The following is a 26,003-nucleotide window of genomic DNA, read 5'->3' on the forward strand; positions in this document are numbered from 1 at the left end:
TTTTTTTTTCAATATCTTTGCTTGTAATCACTTTAAATCAAAAGCATCTGCTAAACCACTGAACAATGTAAAGCGAAAGGTAGTCTGTCCAGTATGGTTGTGCTTGTGTTTCTCATTTGTCTGCCCATTCCTTGACTTTCTGTCCGCCATGTAACAAAGCCAGCATGCCCTCTGGTGGTCTGAAGTATACATGCTTGTTGAAATTGAAACCGTACATTGTGTTCCTTATGAACCACGTAAGTAATTAAAATACAGTATCCGCCTTACCTGCGAATATGCAAGACTACTACAGCATGATTTATGATTATGGTAATGTAAATTTATAATTACAAATCCCAGTGTGTAATATTATTCCATTTTTTTTTTTACTTTTTTTAAACTATTATCTAAAATAACTGTAACATGTATACATTTTTTTGCCAATTTTTGACTCTTTTGGGCATCTTTAAATGGTTTATATACATACACAACCGGCATATAATGTATAATAATAATAAAGAACTGTTATATACTTACTTAAATAGTACTGTCAAAGGATTAACATTAAATAATACTCCAAATAAAACCAAACAAAATGTATATCCAAATGTATATTTGTTAGGTACATATAACTCTACACACATTCATGAAACGCAAAAATAAACAAAAAATATTTTGGTCAAAATCATGCTTTTTTTTCTTTCAAGATTCCTAGATTAATGAGTGGGATTTCTTGGGAATAGAAATATTGTGTAACATTACAATTGTTTTTACTGGACAGTAGTGATCCATTAAAATAAATAAATAAATAAATAAATAAATAAATAAATATTTTATTTATTTTTAATTATATTTATTTAATTTGATTTATTTATAATTATCTTTCTTTGCCCAACTTCTAATCATGGTAACACTTTACAATAAGGTTCATTAGTTAATGCATTTACTAACATGAACTAACTATGAACAACACTTGTACAGCATTTATTTAAAAAACCCTAATTATATTGTTTCACAGAAATGGACTGGGTATATAATTAAATGGGCATATAAGAAAATCAATGACAAAGTCAAAACAGGTGTCTGACCTCCATCAGGTAGGTTGGCCCAGAAGATGACACGGTATCCGAGCAGCATGCCGTTGAGGGCTTCTTTGGGCAGTGCAGACCATGACAGAGAGATGGTCTCAGGGGTCGTAGCTGTGGTCACAACGTTTTCAGGTGGGCGACTGGGAACTGTGAAACAACAGGATGGTATAAGAACCCAAGATACTCACAAAAAACATTTAAATTTCATACAAAACCATAACAAGGCTGGTGTTTGAAACTAACTGTGACTACTAGTTTAGACAAGTCTGGATCCTTTGTAATCATACAATAAGTAGGTGGGTTCTAGGGATTGCCATTTCTGAAATGTACAGCGAGTAAAATAAGTATTGAACATATCATGATTTTTCCTGGTAAATTTTTTCTAAATTAGCTTTTGACTAGGGCCGGGCGATTAATTAAAAAGTAATTGAAATTGAAATTCAGAACCTATAACCTACGTTTTCCTCGCTGTAACTGATGCTGATGCTGACCCCTTAAAACATGTAACTACACGTCACGGCAATGCATAGCGCAAGCTCTGTGATTGGACGGCTTAGTAGCATTGACAAGTGTGAGTGGCACAAAGAGGGCAATAAATAAATAAATAAATTAAATAATTTTTCATTAATCGGAATCGAGTTAAAATATTCAAGTAATCGAGATTTCGGTTTTAGGTCAAATCGCCCAGCCCTACTGTTGACAAAAAATTAATCTAGATTTTGATAAAGCCCCAAACAATCAATCCAACATCCAAAAAAGTCAGTGGAATGACAATAGATTAACACTAGTATGTATGTCTGAACTACTCATGTATTTAATACTACTCAAATGTATTTAATACTTTGTATCAAAGGCTTTTTTGGGTAATGACAGCTTCAAGATGCCTCTAGTATGAAGGATGTAGCCACATGCATTGCTTAGGGGGAACCCCTCCCCCCCTTAAAAATATCTTTAGAAATATGTTTTCACAGAAAATGGTGATAAATTCAATACTTACATTACTTGCCTACAGTAGATATTCATTTTATGGGGTGTGTACATTACCTTATACCCAAAATATAGCAATACAGGTAAATGTTGAGATTGGGAATCTTTTGGGCTCATAAATCACACAAAATGTATATTGAAAATGTAAAAATTTAGATTTGTAAAGTTTTAACCCCTTCACACCTGAATTATGTTCCAAATTTCAGAAAAATTGGATGAAGGGCTTAAAACCATTGTGTCTATGGGGAAGTTCACATAAGTATAGTGACTGAGAGTGTTCGGGTGGTTTTGGAAGAGCCACATTTCACTGGCAAACGTCCAGAATTTGTCTCATATATGAAATCATTTGTCTTATTTTAAATGCTATGCCACCATAATTATGGAAATAACCCATCGAAAAAGGTGTTAAACCAGGCAGAATGCTCTGTTTACCGTCCCTTCGGCGTGACTTCAGCTACCCAGTTTTACCCAATGCAAACAATTGTTTTTAGTCCTACATCCAGCTGTGCAAGAAAATGTACATTTTTGACGTAATTGAGGGCATCTTTCACTACTATCCTACTGTACTGTTATTAAAAATTGAATACATTTTACAATTAACTTTTATTCTAAATCTTGAACCTTATTCTTGACACAAAAAAAGACCAATAAAAAGGTGTGAAGCTCCATGAGCGGCCTATATTGTTATTCATGAATTTTCAAATGAAAAGTTGTGAAGCTCTACATTATGATTCTTATTTCTATTCTTGTTCTTCCTCCTATTCTTCTTCTATTATTATTATTATGTTTAAGTTTTTTATTATTCAAATGGCCAAATTTTGACTGAGCAAAGTTGAATGTTCTGGCCTGTTTGTTATTCGCCTAATAAATAACAATAGACTACAGTTTTTGATTTAAAACCTTAACAGATTTCTATTTTTTCCCTAATTATAAATGATGTGATGAATTTGTATTTTAAAAATAAATATATATTCATATTTATTTGTTTTAAATCTTTAGGAAATAGTTTTGGTACATCAACACCTGACCAGCGAATCCAGCTATAAACATTTTTTTAAAATGCTGAATTTAAATTTCATAATTAAACAGAAAATGAGCCGAATAAGTGCACACAGGTCCATTTGTTGAGAACAAAAGAACCATCGCTTTCACCAGGCTCCCTAAGGGCCTGACAGTGATACAACATTGTATATTGACTTGGGTATGACTCAGTTGTGCTCTATTAAGAGGGTTTACAGGGTCACATCTTGTGTTTCTGTACCTAAGAATGCTAAAAATCATACTTAAAGTCTTTTCACATTCAAACTTTGCCACAGGTTCCTTGTAAGAGTTGGGTTTAGGGATAAGGCCATATATTCAGCTTTATTTGTATAGCGCTTTTACAATGTAGATTGTGTCAAAGCAGCTTCACATAAATGGTTATAGTAACTGGATCAGGGTAGTTCAGTTTTTAGTGTTTAAGTTCAGTTCAGTTTAGCTCAGTTCAGTGTGGTTTAAAGTCATTACTGAGAGTCCAAACACTGAAGAGCAAATTTATTGATGCGTAGCTCTACCGATCCTGAACCATGCAAGCCAGAGGCAACAGCGGAGAGGGAAAAAACTTCACTGATAGGAGAGTGAAGAAAAAAAAACCTTGAGAGAACCAGACTCAGTTGGGCACGACCATTTTAATTTCTCCGCTGGCCAAAAGTCTTGTGTGTGTAAAAATAATAAGTGTTTTTTACTATATAAAATACATTACACCTATGAAGTATGCAAGTATGTGAATGTGTGTAAATATTAAGGGCGTACAATTGTAATTGATGGAGGGGACGTGTCCTCACCAATATCCACCAATTACTGAAATATCCCTACCAATAATTAAATCGACAAAAAAATCAGAATAAAATAATGCTCCGCCGACCCTTAGTAAATCAAGTTTGCTCCCTTTCACTATAATACTATATTAACCAAGGCTGTGCAATTATTCAAAATTCAGATTTGGCCTCCATGATTATGAAAAACAATAATCGAGACAAAACAGTTCAATTGCGGCACACACCTCTCTAAATTTCTCTATAATCATACCCCTCAAAGCCAGATTGCAGTAAAACCATGTAAATTGACTTTTGCAGCACGAAACGTGATTATTAGTATTACTACATATAAGTGTTTCGAGAGTTCACCCTTAGCTGATGATTGATTATAGAGCATGTGTTGCATGCTGTCCCGGGAGAGAGCCCTGAGCTTATGAGATCCTCGAGCCCAGGGCTCCCTCCCGTTGTAGGGCGAGAGAAGAATTTGAGCTCAGGTAGGTCTCGTGAACTCCCTCGCTTGTTATGGCGAATAGGAATAAGGAATTACTGTGGATAGATATACAACTGATTAAGTGTTCTTCTATGGTGTCGATTTGGTTTGGTCAATTGACTTATGTCACATGTCTTGCCTGTTGGAGGAAATCAGGGAGCCCGGGCGGAAACCCACATGAGCACGGGGGAAAATGTTAAGTCCACACAGTAATGTCAACTTGGCCAGGTAAAGACTTGACAAAGTGACATTCTTGCTGTGAGGTAACAGTGCTAATCACTGGGCCGCCGTGTCGCCCTGTCAAGGGAAAAGAGAGAGAAGCAGGGGTAGAAGGGGGGATTTTTCAACATGAAGATGACTAAGGTAGATGCTCTGGTTATTTATAGTGAGTTAGGCTTCGTCTGATTGGTGGATCATATATTAGCTAATGCGCGACCGGCTGCACTCAATCATAAGCACGTGATCCTCTTGAAATTAGTTTATAAATTAACTTTTTTAAATTTTTATTATAAAGTACTTTATTAATCTTTTTTTAAAGCGCAAAACTTTATTTTGATGGTCCATTTGTTGAATTTAAGTTAAATTGCAACTAATTCTCATTATATTATAAGTAGACTGTTAGGTTGGGGTTGTGGCGACGCAGTGGGTAGCACGTTCGCCTCACAGCAAGAAGGTCGCTGGTTCGATCCTCGGCTCAGTTGGCGTTTCTGTGTGGAGTTTGCATGTTCTCCCTGCATTCGCGTGGGTTTCCTCCGGGTGCTCCGGTTTCCCCCACAGTCCAAAGACATGCGGTACAGGTGAATTGGGTAGGCTAAATTTTCTGTAGTGTGTGTGTGTGTGACTGTGTGTGTGTGTGTGTGTGTGTGTGTGTGTGTGTGTATGTTTCCCAGAGATGTGTTGCAGCTGGAAGGGCATCCGCTGCGTAAAAACTTGCTGGATAATTTGGCGGTTCATTCCGCTGTGGCGACCCCAGATTAATAAAGCGACTAAGCCGACAAGAAAATGAATGAATGAATGAATAAATGTCTGTTGAAGGAGCATATCAACATATATTTAGCAGAAAGTCTAATATTACTCAAACGGACCATCAAAATAAAGTGTTACCAAACTATTTTTGCAATGCATGCACTCTAGAATTGTATGTCCCCACTCCCCACTAATGTCAAGAGCACATCTATGCCCTTGGTACATATTATATTTCAATAACTTGAGAACACAGGGAAATGGACTTAATTAGGCGACTAACCATCCTCTAGCGTGGTGATGGTGATTTCCTCTGAGGTTGGCCCCATTCCTGCTCGATTGGCTGCTTGCACCCGCACCTCATACTGCGTGTACTTCTTCAGGTTATCAAGAGTGAGGGTTTCAATGTCTCCCGTGGTGTCGACGTTGATGGTGTTGTATTGTGGGCTGCCTCCTGTCCCGAACTCCCGATAGCACACTTGGTAGCTTCGGATCAAGCCATTTTGCAAGTGTTTGTGGGGGGGCTGGAAAGATACAGCAAAACAGAACTTGATATTAAGAGATCATAAAATATAACTTTTCAATTTGTAAAAGCAAGTATTTTTCTACTGATGGGAAAACACTGTATTTTGAGTGTTTAGAAATTGTATGGGTGTGCTAAAACCTACAGGCATATCATAAATACTTTTAGAAACTGGATCCCTCTAGCAAAACTGTTAAACTTTAACATCACATTGTTTACATTTATGTATACTCCATTCATTCAGCATTTTCCTAAAGGGCTCATGAACTGAGTAATCAAAAATGGCATTGATCTTTTGAAATAAAAGGTGTCACGGTGTTATGAAAACATTTGTTTTTGGAACTCAGAACTTCTCAAAACCCTTTTTGTTAAACTAAAAACAGCTTTGTTTTGAATGCAGTCTGCTAAAATGACACACAAAATCCTGGTTTCCATACAATAACTTCATGTTGTCCCAACACAAATTGCTTAAGTTTACTTAATCGTTTGTTACAAATTCAAGCGGATTAAACATAGGACTTAAGACGAATATAAATGAATAAATTAATTTGAGCAAGCAGCAAAAGTCTTGAAAGTGGGAAATTATGGAGCTACAGTAATAATATGCCAAACAATCTGAATGTGAACTGTGTTCATTTGAATTATTTACAGTTGTCATTTAATAAATCAGAATTTTTATATGCCATTACAATTTTGTTGAATATGAATGACTTATTTTAAATTTCTTAATTTGAATTTGAATTTCATAACTTGAATGTTGAATTGAATTTAATTTAATACAACAGATTTTTTTAAGTCCAATTTTTGTTCTGAATTCATAGACTTCAAATACCCGTTTTAAGTTTTCAAGTTGAAGAAATTCAGAAAAAATTCAATATTCTGAAATTCAAAACCAGAAATTCAGATGGCGAAATTCAGATTCAGCGCAGAAAGTAGCTCAACATTTTTTTAGATAGCAAATAATATTGACATTAGCCGTTTTTATTAATATTAAAAAAAAATGAAATAAAGAATTTGACCTGTCAAATTCAAAACTAAAAAGCTAAAAGAAATAACACTTTCTCCAGGAGAAAAATACAATAGAAATACTGTGGAAAATGCCCTTGCTCTGTTAAACATCACTCATCACTTTTTTTCTTTACTTCGGCAAGAATAAAAGCAGTTCTTAATTTTTTAAAAACCATTTTAAGGTCAAAATGATTAGCCCCTTTAAGCAATATTTTTTTCTAGTCTACAGAACAAACCATCATTAACTTGCCTAATGTACCCTAACCTGCCTAGTTAACCTAATTAATCCAGTTAAGCTTTTTTAATGTCACTTTAAGCTCTATAGAAGTCTTCAAAAATATCAAGTAAAATATTATTTACTGTCATCATAGCAAAGATAAAATACACCAGTTGTTAGAAATGAGTTATTAAAATTATTATGTTTAGAAATGCGTCGAAATAATCTTCTCTCCATTAAACAGAAATTGGAGAAATAAATGAACAGGGGGGCTAATAATTCAGAGGAGCTAATAATTCTGACTTCAACTGTATGTGTATAATTAAATCATGTAATGGTACCCCTATACTCTAAGCTACTGAGTGAAGAGGAATTTAAAAACTTTCTTCCTATTTCTGACACACCTGGGAACAAAGTATTGATGACCTGATGGTAACAATAAGAAGGTGTTTGATAAAAGATGTCTCTCATGATTGACAATCATGATAGTCTTATTTAGTACTCTTTCTTTATATTAATGCTCTTTAGTTTTAATCCCAACAATTTACTGGCTGTTGTTATCACCTTCCTCAGTGACCTCTACTGGACCTCAGAAGCATTTCCATACTCAGATCACCAGATTACCATTAGTCAGATTACCATTCAACAGATCACACAAAATGTTGCAATACTTTCAATAAATGCACTATAGAACATGATCAACAATGTGTTGTCAACATTAAAAGACAATAGTGTCTTTAAGAAGTACATTCTCTGTTAAAGCTTTTTCCTGACGCAGTTAGTCTATACGTCCAAGTTAAGTTTACATCAAGTCAACATCACACCCAAATATTTATAATTTGTTACTAACGGAATTTGCTCCCCATTAATTAATGTGGGGATGAGTTTTGCTTTTTGCTCTCTCTCTCTGGGCTCAATGAACCACTTTTTAAAATCCATGGTTGCATAAAAAGATCAGTATGTCAAAGAATTATATTGACAACTTTGCTTTCTCAGAATAACTAGGGCTGGAAATCTGTTAATTTTATCAGAAAGAAAGTGGTGTTTAGCACAGGAAATCACTAGGAAAGTTAGAAGTAGATCAGAAAGAATAGTGGGAAATATTGTGAAAATTTTTCAAACTTATTTTCCTCAATCCTTATTAGATTATATATCAGAATCCATGTTAAACAACTTCACGGAATTCTTTTTTCCAGAAATGCATGTAACGCCAAAATAGAACCCTTTGAAAATAATAATGATGATGATGTTAACTCGCTTCTATCTTTTAAAAATGTAAAAAGTCTACCTTTTTCTATAACAAATAAGCGAGTTTTATATAATATTTGTGTAAAGTTATTTTTATCAGACAGTTAAAAGGAAGGAAAGATACAAAATGGAGATCTTTGTTGTCTGAATGTGGAGTTAATTCACCTTCTTGGCATTTCTATACAAAAACCCTCTACCAAAAAGGCCTGGGGCCTCATGTATCAACGCTGCGTACGCACAAAAACTTTGCGTACGCCAGGTTTCACGCTCAGAATCGCTCACGTTTGGATTTACTAACAATGAACTGAACGTGGGAATGTGCGCAGGTTCACGGCAGCTTTCTGGCAGGCGTACGCACATTTTTTGTGCGTGTCTGTTTTATTTCCATTGGCGACTCCTAGAGGCAGTTGTGTTAAATTCTTCTCTACAAAGTGTCTGATCCTTGCAATGGCAGCTGTATGAGACGGGTTCATATAGTAGGTATGTAAGATTTCCATACCATACAGTTGACCAGCTAAACATTAAAGCACAATTTGCAGCGGTCGCCTGTTTTCCCAATGTAATCTGAGCAATCTACTGCACACACATTGCTATAAAGACACTATCTGAAGATGAATTTGCATGCGTGAATCAGAAACATTTACATTCAATAAATGTGCAAATAAAATATGATGCACAAACTTATTGATGATTCCTACTTGTCTTTCTCGTGATAAATAGTGGGCAAAATCTGATATGTAGCGGGAAAAAAAGAAGAAAGAGTTCATCAGACGCTGGATTCGAGCCGAGTTTATGCTCGAACGTGTCAGTGCATGATCACATGCTTCTTATGAGGTGCGCCACTGAGACTGCTAATGATACTGCAACATTTTTCAGTTATAAACCACACTATTTCTTTTTTAAATGCACTCAGTGCGATGTTCAGACCCAACTGTGTTAACCGTATCAGCTAAACTCTCCCACTCTATTTTTTTCTTTTGTTGTTAATTCCGGAGAACAAACTTGCAAATAACACCGCTTTTCTCCGGTCTACCTCCGAAAGCAGCACCTCCAATTCACATTCTGTTCAAAGTTTCTCTTTTTGCTTGATTTTGCCATTGCTTTTTCGTTGGGTTTTTCCATTAGCATAGTCATTAGCATATTCATACGGGGGAGGAGGCAGGGAGGGGTTTTGTGCTCGTGCATGTTGCGCTCAGTTTCACGTTCATTCAGATGTACAAAAGAATATGCGTGAGATTCGGCGTACGCAGTGTTTCATACATCTGAATTTTTTTCTGCGTACGCACATTTACAGCTTTGTGCGTACGCAAAGTTTTAGTAAGATTTCCACGCAAGTCTTCGTACATGAGGCCCCTGGTGATTTGCAATGATAATTTGCGCTGTTCTTTGCTAACTAGAGTGATTTTGTTTAGATTAAATTTTCCAGATTCTTCTTTCTGTCCTGTGTGTAAAAAACTTTATGACGTTTTCCATGTTTTTTTACGAATTATTGCCACTTTTTAATATGTTTAAGAGGATTTTTAGCAGGTTAGGACTTAATTTTACGAATATAATGTTCATTTAGGGTCAGAAGTACTCTTTAAAAAAAAAAAAGAGATTTGTACTTTTTCCAACTTTCTGATCGGCCAGGCAAAATTAGCTATCTGGAAGGCATACAGAGCTGACTTGGAAGGTCAGAAAGTTAATGTAATTATTTTGTTTAAAGCTTTTGTAGAATCAAGAATTCATTTAGAATATGAATATTATCGAATGACCAATGATGTATTGAGTTTTGAAAAAAAAAAAGGTGCATTAACAAGGGCTTTGTATTTGTGGAAGACAATAATAACATTTTTTTTTGACTGGGAAAAAGATCAAACTTTGGTTTTATGAATGAAATGATTTTAATTGTATATACTGTTAAATAAATAGCTTTTTAAAAGTAAAAAAAAAAAAAAGTATCTCTCTCTTTAAAATCACCATCTCCTTAGTTTTAGGAATGTTTAGGAGAAGGTTTGAATTTTCACACCAGTCTAAAAAGAAGTCAAGAACAGAGCCGTGTTCTTCCTTCTTAAATCAGAGATCAAGGCCCCATAATGCAATTCACAACCGTAAATAAACAGAAAAACACTTGATGAGTTTAGATGCAAAAACCTCTAAGTGCCGTCAGAAATTTAAATCGAAAATGAGCATTACTCGCAGCCTCCATTGTTTATGTTAAATTATTTCACTTTGAAGACCATGAAAATCACTTATTCTTTGCCATAAAAGTAAAATTACTGAACTTACACACAAGAGCTTGATAAAAATGCTCATATTACAAGAACATTTTAGATGGCATTCAGAGGGTTTTGCTTCTGAACTATTCACTTGTAAATCACAAAATACAAAACTGTTAATTAAAATATATTTTTACAGTGTGTGCAGAAATCTACAAGTACTAGCTCACCTTCCATGTGACTTTGATGCCCTGGGATGAGATCGCTTCCAGCTGCACGTCTTGAGGAGCTCCGTCGGGTGCTGGATTGAATGCGTATCAGACAGGGAAAATAATGGATTTATCCACTAGGTGGCGCCACAGATAACAAAATATCTCATAATACAGCAGGAAACCTCACAAAGGCCCACATTATTTTGAGTTGTGGGAATACTCACGTGCTTCGTCAGTGGTGATGGTCAGCTCGTTGCTCGGTCTGCTTTCTCCGATCTGGTTTTTGGCGAACATGCGGATGTTGTAGGTGGAAGCAGGGTGAAGCTCAATGATGGTGGCCTGATTCAGCTGAGGGGAGACGTCTTTGGTCATTTGTGATGAGGCCCAGGAAGCTTCAAGAAATACAGAGAAATTTAGAGTATGTGATGATGCAATATAAACCACAAGAAGGATCACAACTTGAAGATGTAATTATAAAAGTAAATCAACATTTCATACACAGTTGAAGTCAGAATTATTAGCCCCCTTTGATTTTTTTTTATTTTTTAAATTTTTCCCAAATGCTGTTCAACAGAGATTTTTACAGTATGTCTGAAGATTTTTTTGCTTCTGGAAAAAAAGTTTAATTTGTTTTATTTCGGCAAGAATAAAAGCAGTTTTTAATTTTTTTTAAAAACATTTTAAGGTCAAAATTATTACCCCCTTTAAGCTATATATTTTCTTCATAATCTATAGAACAAACAATCGTCATAAAATAACTTGCCTAATTACCCTAACCTGCCTAGTTAACCTAATTAACCTAGTTAAGCCTTTAAATGTCACTTTAAGCTGTATAGAAGTGTCTTGAAAAATATCTAGTAAAACATTATTTACTGTCATCATGACAGATAAAATAAATGTATTAGTTATTAATGAATATATTTGAAATGAGTTATTAAAACTATTATGTTTAGAAATGCGCTAAAAAAATCTCTCCGTTAAACAGAAATTGGGGGAAAAATAAACAAGGGGGTTAATAATTCAGGGGGATAATAATTCTGACTTTAACTGCATTTCTAAAAATAAGTTTTACTAACTAATTTCTAATTGAATTATTTTTGTCATGATGACAGTGCATGCTATTTTACTAGATATTTCCAAGATACAAGACTTAACGTGATTTTTAAAGGCTTAACTAGGTTAATTAGGCAAGTTGAGGTGATTAGGTACACTGAAAAAAAAAGATTTAGAGGTTGCAAACAATTTATGTGGGTTGAACTTAAACAAATTAAATTTAGTAATTTGTTCAACTTAATTTGTTTAAATTCAGACCAAATATATTTACACTTAACTTAAAAAAATAAATCCAACGAATCATCTTTGAATCCTTTTTTTTCAGTGCATGTCATTGTATGTGATTAGCAGTGATTTGTTCTGTAGACTATTGGTGACAAAATTTCTAAGAGGGCTAATAATTAGGCTGACCTTAAAATGGTTCAAAAAAATATTTCTTTTCTATTCTAGCCGAAATAAAACAAAAAATAAATTTATTTGCAGTATCCCAATTCAAATCAATTAAGTTAACAAATTTAAGTGGATTAAATATAAAACAATTAAGTTGTACTCAAAAAATATCAAGAATTGTGTTGTTTCATCTTAATGTAAATAAGTACAGTTAAAGTCAGAATTATTACAATTATTACAATTTGTATCATCATATATCATCTTCTACCTGATTTGTTTTTATAGTTGATGTCGTATCCTGTAATGGGGCTGTTGCCATCAAAGCCCATGGTCCAGCGAAGTGCGATGGTCCGGTCCTTTACTTCTCTGATCTCAACCTCAGGAGGGTCAGGACGATCTGCGAGAAAAGCATGGTAACAAAATTTAATCACAATATTTAACGAGTGAATGACAGAATTCATTCAAGTTAAGAAGAAAAAATAAACTCCTGGAAAAAAAACTAGTGGGAGTAAATGATTCTTTCTTTCTTTCTTTCTTTCTTTCTTTCTTTCTTTCTTTCTTTCTTTCTTTCTTTCTTTCTTTCTTTCTTTCTTTCTTTTTTCTTCCTTTCTTTCATTATTTCTATCTTTCTTTCTCTTCCTTCCTTCCTTCCTTCCTTCATTTTCTTTCTTTCTTCCTTCCTTCCTTCCTTCCTTTCTTTCTTTCTTTCTTTCTTTCTTTCTTTCTTTCTTTCTTTCTTTCTTCCTTTCTTCCTTCCTTCCTTCCTTCCTTCCTTCCTTCCTTCCTTCCTTCCTTCCTTCCGCTGTATTTTTTAACATTTCTAAAACATTATGGGATTTAAAAAAATATATATTTTGATCACCAGTATATAAAACCTGAACAGTCAAATAAATCGTCAAACAATCGTCACCTTGAACTATGAGCTGAATGATTCCTTTATCTTCACCATAAGAGTTAATGGCGATGCAAGAGAAAAAGCCAGAATCCTCTCTGACAGTGTGTAAGATCTGTGGGGGAAAAATGTAAACACAATGTAATAATGACTATTAATGCACTTTACTGAATGCTGAAAGAGATATCGCTACTGTACTAAGAGTTTTGCTGTTCAAATCTGACAAATCTACTTAATAACAATCAAAAGAAGTAAACATAGAAGTTCACTGAGGCAAAACTGGTAAATGATTTGAAAATAAAAGATACGAGTTATACAAAAAACATACCTTAAGTGGTTTGATGCAATATAATACAAACCTTTCAACTGAGATTCCAATACTCAAATGAATACGTTTTGGTAAGTTTCATTAGTCAGTTAACTGGAATTGCGGATTTATTTAAGATTTTTTGTACTTAAATGGAGTAAGTTCACGGTACTCATAAATATTAGTTTTCAACTTAATTGGTTTCCTCAAAAGGTTTAGTTTAAGTTCCCTTATGCCGAGTTCAGACTGCATGATTTTAACCCCGATTTTGACACGCCGACAGGTTTTAACAAATCATCGACAAATGGCTGAAATCACAGGCATGCCGTTGCTCATGCAAGTGAGCGACAATCACACAGTATGAACTATCAAAGACGCGATCTGAGAGAATCGCCGATGAGTCGCCGACACTCGTGAAATATTTGGCATGCTAAATATCTGGAGCTCTAGGCGATTCAAATCATTGACTGAAAATAACATCTGCGAGCACCTGCAGCCCATGAGAGAGGAGCATCTAGTAGTGTGGTGACCTGCAGGCCAGCGGGAGGTTGGTGAGAAGTTAAAATCACTCATTGTCAGTTTATTTGGACCCAAGAAATGGAGGAAAAACTAGTGGAAATTTGGCAGCAGCATCAGTGTCTGTTTGACGTGTTATCTGAGCAAAACCACAAAAAAAAAGTTCGAAAAAAAAAAGGTTGAGCAGAAATTACTAATTCCCTTCAAACCTAGGTGAGCAAATTTGTACATTAAAGGCTCCTTTCTCGTTATATTCAATTACAAAATATGTACGACATGTTTTTGATTGTGAGAGGTAGTTTAGACAAAGTTGTCGGCGATTCTTCCTATTTTAAAGTCATACAGTGTAAAGCCCCCTGTTGATCAGGCAGTGTAAACAAAGCAGTGACAAAACGCTAGCCCAGATAGTCATGCAGTGTTTAAACAACTGTGACATGACTACTTTGAAAATCATGCAGTCTGAACTCGGCATTAAAGGTATAGTTCATCCAACAATGAGAATTCTGACATCATGTACCCACCATTTATGAGTTTCTTTCTTCTGTTGAACACAAGAAGATATTTTTATTGTTGGAAACCTGTAACCACTAACTTCTATTGCATTTATTTTTTCTACTATAGAAGTCAACGGTTACAGGTTTTTAGCTTTCTTTCTCAAAATGTCTTTTTTTGTGTTCAACAGAAGAAAGAAACCAAGGTTTGAAACCAAGTTATGCATAGTAAAGTTCGATTCATTGGTTGATCTCTTAAACCAGGGGTGCTTAAACTTGGTCCTGGAGGGCCAGTGTCCTGCATAGTTTAGCTCCAACTTCCTTCAATACACCTTATGGGTGTTTCTAATACACCTTGATTAGCTGGTTCAGGTGGGTTTGATTGGGGTTGGAACTGAAATATGTAGGACACCGGCCAGGGCCGGCGCGTCCATAGAGGCGACCTAGGCAGCCCCTTAGGGCGGCAGTATAGAGAGGGCGGCATCAGTGACACCTCCCTTACCACCCGCGTCCTCAGTTATGTCCGCGACACCTCCCTCACCACCCGCGTCTTCAGTTATATTCGCGAATAGGCGACAGAATAGAGAGGACGGCGTCAGCGACACCTCCATCAGCACCCGCGTGTCCTCAGTTATATCCGTGCATAGGGCGGCAGAATAGAGGTCCGCTACACCCGCGCGTCCTCACTCAGTTATATACGCGCATAGGGCGGAAGAATGGAGGTCCGTGACACCTCACTTCATTTTCATAAACGGTCACTTTCGTTTTCACATTGGGGTTGAGGGCGGCGTGATCGTCCTCTGCCTAGAGCGGCAGTTTAGCTTTCTCCGGCCCTGACATCGTCCCTCCAGGACTGAGTTTGGACAACCCTGTCTTAAACCTATTGGGATTACAGTGTTTGATCACTATACTAAAGTATTACCTATGCTAAAAACACTATACTAATCAGAGGTGTGAGCCTACACTGGTCTCACGGTTCGAATCGGTTTCGAACCGAATTTGGTTCAATTTGATATCTCGGTGCATCACGGTGCATTGACGATGCTTTCCATACACTGATTTATATTTTTTTCACAGCACAGCGAATCTTGTATTAAAATGTATAAATATTTCCTTGCTCTGTTAAATATTTAAAACGAAAAATAAGTTCAAAGGGGGGCTAATAATTATGACTTCAACTGTACATATATATATATATATATATATATATATATATATATATATATATATATATATATATATATATATATATATATATAGTCCAGAGCAAAGCTGAATATGTGTGTTTAAATGAGGCATATGATTGCATTTCCAGTTAAGATGGGGGCCTTTGCTCACCTGCAGGGTGGATATGACCTCATCCCCCACTTCCTTCACAGTAACCACATAACGGCTCATGTCTGGGTTGATGATATGAGATTCCTTCTCCCAGCGAACCTTGATGGGCTTTTCACCGTGAGCAGTGCAGCTCATCTCAGTCATGTGACCCTGTTCTGCCCGTGTGGTGTTGGGGTAAGATGTGATCATGGCAGGAACTGAAGAGAGGGAGGAAAAGAGGCAGAGAGTGATGTTTTGGATGAAATTATAAATAACATCAACGACAGCCCATTCAGAACACATTTCACATGCTCAACATGGAACCAATGCACTTTAACAATTATTATTAACACCATAAATCCGGTTAACATGTAGGCCTTATTTGGGTGTTGCACAAAAAGTGCATGAAAATAATTTATGTAAAGATTATTTTGTGAAAACAACCAACTGGATGACACGACTAACCGTAAATCATCTTCCTCTGTCAATAAGCGTGAGCCATAACATACTTGCTTTTGATGCACGTACATACAGAAAATGCTGCTTCGCAGAGCCAAGTTCACAGAGCCCTGACAGTGTGGTTGAGTTGAACATTGAGTACGTTTACAAGGACACCGTTACTTTATCAGATTTTAATACAATTAAGACAATACTTTGATTAAGAGGCACCATGTAAACAACGCTTTTTGATTACTTTAATCCAACTAAAGTCATACCTGAACTAAACAAGAATGGAATTAAGACTTGGAGTATGCATATATTAGTGGTATTATTAAAATAAACACCGCCATCAAACTATTACCGCCATGTAGGACTTTACGGCATATTTTCCAACAAGATCCACACAGGCGGCTGTCAGTAAAGGATCCCAGACACACACATCGCGAAATGAGGACGTTTTTTCTTTCCATTAATTATTCAATTTCAATAGCACTCTTCCACCAGTCCTTACTCCTTATTTGTTAAGAAGGAACATATAAACGTTATTTGACTAACATCTAGCTGCTAGATGTTAGAGGTAACATCACCTCACATTTTGAGGTGTTGCGCCACACTGTTTAAATAGCAAATGCATTTGCGCTCAAATGTGCGCCATAGGCGTTCTGGTCTAAAAAAGCAGGCGTGTTTTGGCGCGTTGCTATTTTGAGAAACTGTAAGTAGTCTGTACTTTAGACCAGAACAAAGTCGGTCTATTGTCTGGCGCAAAGTGCGCCTGGCTTACACACTACACACAAGATGTAGAGCAATACGCAAATATCTTTACATATGAAAAATATATAATATATTAAGGATGGATATATGTATATATATATATATATATATATATATATATATATATATATATATATATATACATATATATATAATAAGGATATATATATATAGGATATAAATATAAATGATTAAAATATTACAAAACATATTAATTTTTAGCCTACATGAATTTAAATACCACTGCCGTCATACTTTCTTCATCTCGGGAGGCTTTTTCAGTTAATTCAATTTGCTTTTGTATAATGTTATTATTATTAGCAGTTTTGTTGATTATATGCATATTTATGTTTGTTTTATTAAAAACAAGCTTAGATTTGTCCACCTGTCAGGTTTTAGACCATATGAGGCATGGCAGGTGTATTTGGAAATAACTCAGTATTTTGACCACACTTTGTTATTATTGTTCATTTATTTGTTTGCTGGAAATTAGAACTGAATTTAGAAATAGTTTTGAAACAAATCATTGCGCTTAACAAACGAAATTAATTATTTATAGGCTAATTGATGTCTGTGCGTAAAGGTTTCCCTATCCACGAGAGCAAAAGCGAAAGTGAACTTACTTTACGTCATGTGCGCTTATGGCGTGACGCAGCTGGCTCTTAAAGGTAATGGGAGATGAGACTCTGGTTGGTTTATTCTCAAAACACACCTATAACTCATTTAGAAAATAAACTCAACCCTTTTAGACCATGTGCCACGGACCAAAGCGGATTTTCCCGTCCTTAAATTAGCAAAGTTAAATTAAATTAGCTAATTTACCGGTATTTTCAAAAAGGGCCTGTTCACACACACACCTTTCCGAAAAAATTGCCGGTATAATTTTCCGGAAAGGTCTGTATGTGTGAAAAGGGCTAAAGAAAAGGTGTAAAGCACCAAAAGCGACCATTTAGCTGTTGTTATCCATGAATTTTTTTGTTATGATGACCATCCGACAATCTATTTCAGCTTAAATAGTGCTTGAAATGTCACTGTAATGCAGTATTTTAATATCATAATAAAGTAGTAGCCTAAATGAGGTATATAACCGCAAAAAGGTAAAATTTTTGAGAATAAAAGAACCACCCCTTTCACCAGGCTGGCTACGGGCCTGATAGTCAAAGTACACAGCTGGGAGAAGGTATACAGTACATTACTTTAGTACAGCTAACATGAAAAGTATGAGTTCAAAAATTAACATCAGAACAGCTTCATGGACAATTTTACACACAGAAAAAATATTCTGCTTGTGTTTCATAAACGAAGCCCACTGAGATTACTGTCACGAATTGCTTTTTTTTTGACATTCTCCTGAACATTGTATAAGCATTTTTATTGCATTTCACACAATAAAAATGCACGCCTTGGTGCAGACAGTTGATCATTGCCACAGCTGCATGTCTCTCTTAGTTCCATATAGAGTGATCCGATCACCTCAAATGAAGAAACAGAGCAGAAAGCAAACTGGGCTGCTCACACTGCAAGCACAGACATGAAAAGAGCCGCAAAACCTGCTCAGGCCCGTCTCACCCTGCACTGTCTTAAACCTTGTTACCCTGGAGCAGTGTGAGGGATCTCTTTCGCTTTCTCTCTCTCACTCTCTACTTGGCTATGATTAAATGATGAGCACACTTCGATTATTCACTTAGATTCACACTAGCACTTTTTTTCCAACCCAGGTTAAATACATTGCTTGAGGTACGTTTTGCTGCACGTTTCAGATGACGATGTCATTAGAGAACGCTGTCTACATTTTTGTGAATCTGAAATTTGCTAATTAGAGTATGTTTTTGTTTTGCACTTCAGATACATTTACTTCGGTAACACTTTATAATAACTACACACTATAAATCATTTATTAAGCATTAGCAAATAGTGAACTCATTATCTGTTAAGCATTAACTCTACATTAATAAACGTTAGTAAGCATTTTATAACTGCAGCTACAAATGCTGTATTCTTGACTTATAAGCACTTATATAATGTGTTTAATGATTGTATTTTCATACTTAGTTAATGATTTATTTTTCATTAATAAATTAAGTATCAAATTATTTACAAACTGTTTGTATTTAAGAGTAGTTGAGGGTTTTTAGGATTATTCAGAATGAGTTAGTAAATGATTAATAAACTATTGAAATCAACATTTATATGTCTTATTATTCAGGCATATACTAATGGTTACTATATATGTTAATAAATGCTTTATTAACTCAACGTCATGCAGTTTTGTGACCTAATCTAAAGTGAGGACTGTTCATGCTTTATAAATCCCTTATAAATGACAAATAAAGGCTCAGTTAAATTCTAAACAGGAAAAAAAGACATTATTCATTTCTCTTCATTTAAAGATGCACAAATGAAACTGTACTTCAAATGAACAATGCATCTTTGCAACCTTATCTAAAATAAAATCACTATAGAGTTTAAACATTACATTTTATTTTATTGTTTAATTATTATATTGTTGTTTTATCCAGTTATATTTTGACACTCCTGTTATTTGGCAATGTTTGAACTTTACAGTAATTTTACTTTTTAGAAAGATTGCACAGATTATCGTTCATTTGATTCTGAGCCTTTATTTTTCATTTATAAGGCATATGATGTTTTGTTTCATAATGTCTTTTAATATTATATTCCTTCATTACTGCAACTGATTCCTGACAAATTAAACAGACACATTTCCCGCTGACCTCTGTGAAGAAATATTCTTTGACCCAACGTGACTGAAATTTCCTGCACTCACTGTTGGTTTTCCTTTTTCTTGGTTGTGCCATCATGGCTCGGCAAAACGTGATTATCAATTATATTTCTTTCAGTTTGTTCAGTTTGTTTTACTTCATAACAGGAACTGCTGCCTAATTGAAGACATGTCATACGATACCCCGTGGTTATTTATGGAATTACGCTCATTTTTGTATAGCGGGCCAGATTCTATTAATATTTATAAAAAGCCTCGCGGGCCGCCACAAAACTGTTTGTAGGCCACAGATGGCCTTGCAGTTTGGACACCCCTGCTCTATATGACCCTGGCAGGCAGATATTTTGCACAAAAAAGACTTTTAAGGGTCGCAAATCTATTTCATCACACTTAAGTTGAAAATAATGCACAATAAATATGTTTGCCAACACATGCTTTGATGAATTAAATTAAGTAGTGAGTTTATCACTCCCTGTTTCATTGGCATTTTTGTCCAAATTTATTTTTGTTACATCCAGATTTCCTGGTTTCCAACCGTGTTCAACAGAACACTCATAAAGCTCTGGAAGCACTTGAGGAAGACTAAATGATGAGTACATGTCATTTTTGAGATGAATTTTCCCATCAGCTGCTCAAGGACAAACAGACAGGAAGAGACAGAATAAAGGGGAACACAAATGCAGTTTTGTGGGTCGACCCTCCCCGTGCCTAGGCTCATATGCTGCTGAGGTTTAGCGCGGTGTGAAGTGGCGGAAGTTGACATGATGAAGAGTGTCAGAGTCAGGCCTGCGAACGTTTAACTCTCATCTCTTATTCACTCACAAGCTCCGTGCAGCAGCTCCATATGAGAGAACGCTGATTTATTTTGCATGACAACTATGAATTTTAAGTAAGACACATTAAAAAGCGAAAATATCCCTCCGCCTGCTCTAAATGTTATTGCTCTTTGGCAGCGAGGGCTTTTCTCTGAAGATCTAATGTGCATTCGAAAATTGCAGCCTGAAGATGTGAATTTTTACTGACGACTGAGAAGTTTTTATTTGTTTATTTATTTTAAAAGCCTTTTTTATTGTTAGAAATATTTAAAAATTGTTTTCAAAATTTGAAAAAATAGAAGGTGGCAACGGTGAATTTACTAATAGTTAACTAATAATTAACTAATAGTTAATTATTAAATTCATGAGCAAATGAAAAATTTTTCATGTTTTTCAAGTTTTTACATGATAGTGGTGCCTTTTCCAATTGGTGGATCACGTTTAACCATGCCATCGATCATCATCAAAAAATAAAAAAGTTAAAAAAAGGAACATAGGAACACAATCAAACTTACGAAATTGGCCAGTTTTATTGTTTCTAATTTATGATTGTTTTCAACTCACAGCAATACAACTATTCAATGAGTGCAATTGTTTGTATTCAATTCTTTATTGTTATTATAATTTTCCAATTTTCATATCTGCAATGCCTGTATTTTGGCATTGCAGATATTTTCAATTAATTGTGATTCATTTTCGAAAAAAAGTATGATTAATTAGTTAATTTTTTTTAATCGATTGACAGCACAAATTTTTTATAATAAACCAGTAGATTTCATATCATGTGACCACATGGAAAAAAAGTGTACCGCTATTCAGTTTTTATGCATTTCTAATATGAGTTTGATTACCATCCTGTGACATTTATAGCCATACTGAAAGCACCAGCACATTAGATTACCTCATTACTGAAAATAAAGACTAGCAATAGCATACCTTTATGTTACCTGTTTTTATTACAGTTATAAAGCACACTTTTACTTGGATCCGTCTCAGACTGGTGTCTTGAACATGACAATGAGTTCACTGTACTCAAATAGCCTCCACAGTCACCATATCCCAATCCAATAGAGCACCTATGGGGTGTGGTGGAAATCTGCAGCAACTGCCTGATGCCATCGTCAATGTGGACCAAAATCTCTGAGGATTATTTACAGTAACTTGTTAAATCTATGCCATGAAGAATTAAGGCAGTTCTGAATGCAAAAGAGGGTCCAACATGGTACTAGTAAGGTGTACCTAATAAAGTGGCCGGTGAGTGTTTCGGTGTAGGCAGGTAATAAACCACTAGTTAATGGTGAAAACTGATCCAAATATTAAAGTGTAGCTGTTTTTTTTTCTTTCTTTCTCCATTGTATTTGTGTATATGATCTTGAAAACATTGAAGTGTATTTGAGTGCAATGTGTACAAAAAAAAGGCAAGTCGTCAAAAAATGGCAAGTTCTCAGTTCTACGAATTTCTACTTATACACATCCAAAACAGTGTGTATAATCTCATTTAAAGTCTTGCAGTCAGCAGCAGAGGGGCTTCAGGCAAGAGGGGCTCTAAATGGTATTCCCATAACAGCTTAGTTGATGTATATTTTTAATATCCAGCAATATTACAGGCTCCTGTAATAAAGAGAGAGGGGGGAGCGCTGATGGCAGCCATAACCGCACATCAAACAGGATCTCCCTTTATTCATTTCAGCAGCCATAGAACAGCACCTAACTATTATTAAACAAACTGGGGAAAGCCACAGGGAGCCGCAGGGAGATTTTCGAGAGCGAGTGAATGTTGTCTTTTCACAGGCAGCATCCGTGACTTTTTAGAACTTGTTATGGAATTCTGTTTTGAAAATCTCACAGACACTAAAAAATAATGTTTGTCGTTTGTTCAAACTACTTCTTTAAAATTAGCTGAAGCAACACAATTTTGGAGTTATTTGTTGGATAACTTAATTGTTACATGTTCAATCTACTTAAAATTTATAAAAACTAATAAGTTAACTTAATTCCTTTATGCTGTCTCATGCTGTCTTTTTTTACAGTGCATACTTGTACGTTTCTTAAAAATTATGATTGAAGAAATTGATTGGTTACAAAAAGTTACCCAGTTATCAAATAATTTACTCTTTTACTTTACACTTTTATGGAGTTCAGACTCAGACTTAGGGCTCTATTTTGATGGTCCATGCACAAAGTGCAAAGCGCAGGGCGCAAACACTTTCAGGGCGTGTCAGAATCCACTTTTGCTAATATAAGGACAGAAAAATCCGCTTTGCACCGTGGCGCATGATCTAAAAGGGTTGAGCTTATTTTCTTAAAGAGTTATGGGTGTGTTTTGAAAATAAACCAATCAGAGTCTCATCTCAAATTCCCTTTAAGAGCCAGTTGCGTCGCGCCATAAGCACATTTGCCATTTACATGAGGACTTTATACAGTAAGTGGAAAAACTGAGCATTTCACTAGCAAGAAAACAGTAAAACAGAGCATCTGCAGCGCCAGAAGATAATGCATCTCATAATCTACTTTCACTTTCGCTCTCATGGATAGGATTGTATGCACAGAAATCATTTAGCCTAAAAATAATAAATTTTGTTTATTAAGCGCAAAGATTTGTTTCAAAACTATCTATCTAAACTCAGTTTAATTTCTAGCAAACAAATAAATGAACAATAATAACGAAGTGTGTTCAAAAACCTGAGTTATATCCTAATACACATGATGTGCCTCAGAGACCTGACAGGTGGACAAATCTAAGCTTTTTTTTAATAAAACAAATATAAATATGCATATAATAAATAATACTGCTAATAATAATAACATTATACAAAAGCAAATTGTTATGAATGAACTGAAAAAGTCTTCCGAGATGAAGGCATGAAGGCAGTGGTTTTTATATTTATGTAGGCTAAAAAATAATATGTTTTGTAATATTTTAATCCTTTATATTTATATCATTATTATATTCTATATATATATATCCTTAATATTTTAATATGTTTTATATGTAAAGATAATTGCGTATTGCTCTACATCTTGTGTATATTAAGCAGTGTGTAAGCAAGGCGCATAACTTACGCGCTTTACGTTGGACAATAGACTGGCTTTGTTCTGGTCTATTGTAAATCTAGTATAGTTTCTCAAAATAACAACGCGCCAGCAATGCGCCTCACAACGCCTATGGGCGCACATATGAGCGCAAATGCATTTGCTATTTACATAGCGTGGTGGAAAACATCAAAACGACTCATGCACTGAGCTGAAACTAGCAAACAGCTATTGCGTCACGCCTTGCGCCACATTGCGCCGGGTGTATGATAGGGCCCTAAAAGTTTATTATCCTGTTCACAGAATCTAAGGGTGCTTTCACACCTGTGAATCGATTCAGTTGTCTGAAACAGGGATTAAAATTGTTGCTCTTTGTTCTTGGTGCAGTTCGTTTTCACACAGTTTCTCAACGAACCAAAATAGCTAAAACAAGTCACGTGTGAGTAAACTCTCGTCCCGCTCAGCTGTCGGGGGGTGGTGGTTTGGTGGTGTTTGACAGGGTGCGCGCAACTTGTCTGAAGCATACCTGCCAACACTACCGTTTTCCCCGGCGTCTCCCGTATTTCCCGCCCATCTCCCATATTGTTCTGTCTCACGAAAAACTTCCGGAATTCAACTTGGCCCATGGGCCCTAGTTTGGGTATCTTTGGTCTAAGACCACAGACATGTTACCCTGCAGCCCAAGACCGGTTACTCACTGAAGCCAAGCAGGGCTGAGCCTGGTCAGTACCTGGATGGGAGACCACTAGGGAACACTAGGTTGCTGTTGGAAGTGGTGTTAGTGAGGCCAGCAGGGGGCGCTCAACCTGTGGTCTGTGTGAGTCCTAATGCCCCAGTAAAAGTGAAGGGGACACTACACTGTCAGTGGGCGCCGTCTTTCGGATGAGACGTTAAACGGAAGTCCTGACTCTCTGTGGTCAATAAAAATTCCATGGCACTTCTCGTGAAAGAGCAGGGGTGAAACCCCAGTGTCCTGGCCAAAGTCCCTCTATCGGCCCTTACGATCATGGCCTCCCAATCACCCCCTTCCACCGAATTGGCTCGATCACTGTCTCTCCACCAATAGCTGGTGTGTGGTGAGCGCACTGGCGCCGTTGTTCTGTGGCTGCCATCGCATCATCCAAGTGGATGCTGCACGCTGGTGGTGGTGTGGAGAGACCGCCCTCATGATTGTAAAGCGCTTTGGGTGTATGGCCATACACAATAAATAAGCTATATTAATACACTACATTACATTACATTACAAGACAAGCTTCAGATTTTAACAAAAAAGTAATTAAAACAAGTAGCATTTCTCTTTTTCTACACACACACACACACACACACACACACACACACACACACACACACACACACACACACACACACACACACACACACACACACACACACACACACACACACACACACACACACACACTGATGAAGGTGGTGCATATGTAGCCTTTAATGGTCCTTATTGTCAGCCCAATGAAGCATATAAGTGGCGTTTAGAGAGGAACGCAGGTTAAAGAGCATGAAATATGATCGTCTGATGGCGATGCGCAGACTCATTACAACAGCTGAGCGATCAACACAGAACAAAAAGGCAAATGTTTCTACGCCCATACAGTCTGCAAAAAATACTGCAAAGAAATGACAAAACTGTAAACACAGATCATTCAGATTCTCTTAGCGCGGACAAAACAAGTGAGCCTTAAAATATCCTTGGCACTTCGGACTAGCAAGCGTTTACGGCCGGGCGTGAATTAACTATGATAACTCCATTCGTGTTTTCCACTTTGATGGCCATGTTGAATACGATTAGTGTGTATGGTGTAGCATGCGGTATGAAAACAGAGGCTGCAGCGACGACTCTGGGTGTATATAATCCATTTCAGCCCTCATTTTATCACCAGCACAGGGGCACCCTGGGAAACTAGGCCACCTCGTCATGTTGCCACGCCTGAATGGGCCATCTACCCCCTTCTTTCTCTCTCTCTCTCTCTCTCTCTATCTCTCACACACACACTGCCTTTTTTGTGCAGGCCAATAGAATGAGGTATATTCTATGGTTTAGGAGAGGCAGCGCAAGTGTGTGTGTGTTTGTGTGTGTGTGTGGTTGGTGCAGGCTGCCATGCTGAAGCAATTCCCCTTTTTGCTGCACAATTGGTCACAGTCTGAGCATGTGCTCTCTTTGATACTGAAGGCAAGGGAGCGCCACAAGACACTCACACACACATGAAGAAAGATGACAATTTAAAGGAAAACACAAGACGAACATTCTCTGCCATTCTCCGTCAATTTGATAACTACTTTGATTTTCTCAACCATCAATAGCATGCATATAAGCCTAAATCTGTATAGTACATGAAACCTGCACAGTCACTATTTATCATTGGTGATGCGATGGTTTGTAATGTTTACCTTTTCGGTATTCATAGGGCTCGAAATTGCAACCGTTTTGGTCGCATATGCGCCCGAAATTTTATCTTCACATGAAACCCAGCTCTCAGTAAACAGTTGTCATGTCAACTTGCTGCAGT

General features: G+C 36.3%; 1 protein-coding gene across 5 annotated transcripts in view; it reads right to left on the minus strand.

The window, feature by feature from the left end:
* The window catches only part of dscamb (Down syndrome cell adhesion molecule b), a 317,810-nt gene that overhangs the window by 35,451 nt on the left and 256,356 nt on the right, over window positions 1-26,003 (minus strand). For all 5 annotated transcript variants that reach the window (XR_015508884.1, XM_087283469.1, XM_087283470.1 and 2 more), the window contains 7 exons: window positions 15,697-15,893; window positions 13,063-13,159; window positions 12,421-12,549; window positions 10,934-11,101; window positions 10,728-10,798; window positions 5,587-5,827; window positions 1,068-1,214 (listed from right to left, as the gene is read on the minus strand). Coding sequence is in view for 4 of the 5 variants with exons in the window: in XM_087283469.1 (XP_087139595.1) it covers window positions 1,068-1,214; window positions 5,587-5,827; window positions 10,728-10,798; window positions 10,934-11,101; window positions 12,421-12,549; window positions 13,063-13,159; window positions 15,697-15,893 (1,050 nt within the window). In the remaining variant the exon portion in view is untranslated. The remainder of the gene's footprint in view (window positions 1-1,067; window positions 1,215-5,586; window positions 5,828-10,727; window positions 10,799-10,933; window positions 11,102-12,420; window positions 12,550-13,062; window positions 13,160-15,696; window positions 15,894-26,003) is intronic.

This window comes from Danio rerio, chromosome 15, assembly GCF_052040795.2.
Source record: "Danio rerio strain M-AB ecotype USA chromosome 15, GRCz13ab, whole genome shotgun sequence".
NCBI classification, from domain to species: Eukaryota; Metazoa; Chordata; class Actinopteri; order Cypriniformes; family Danionidae; genus Danio; species Danio rerio.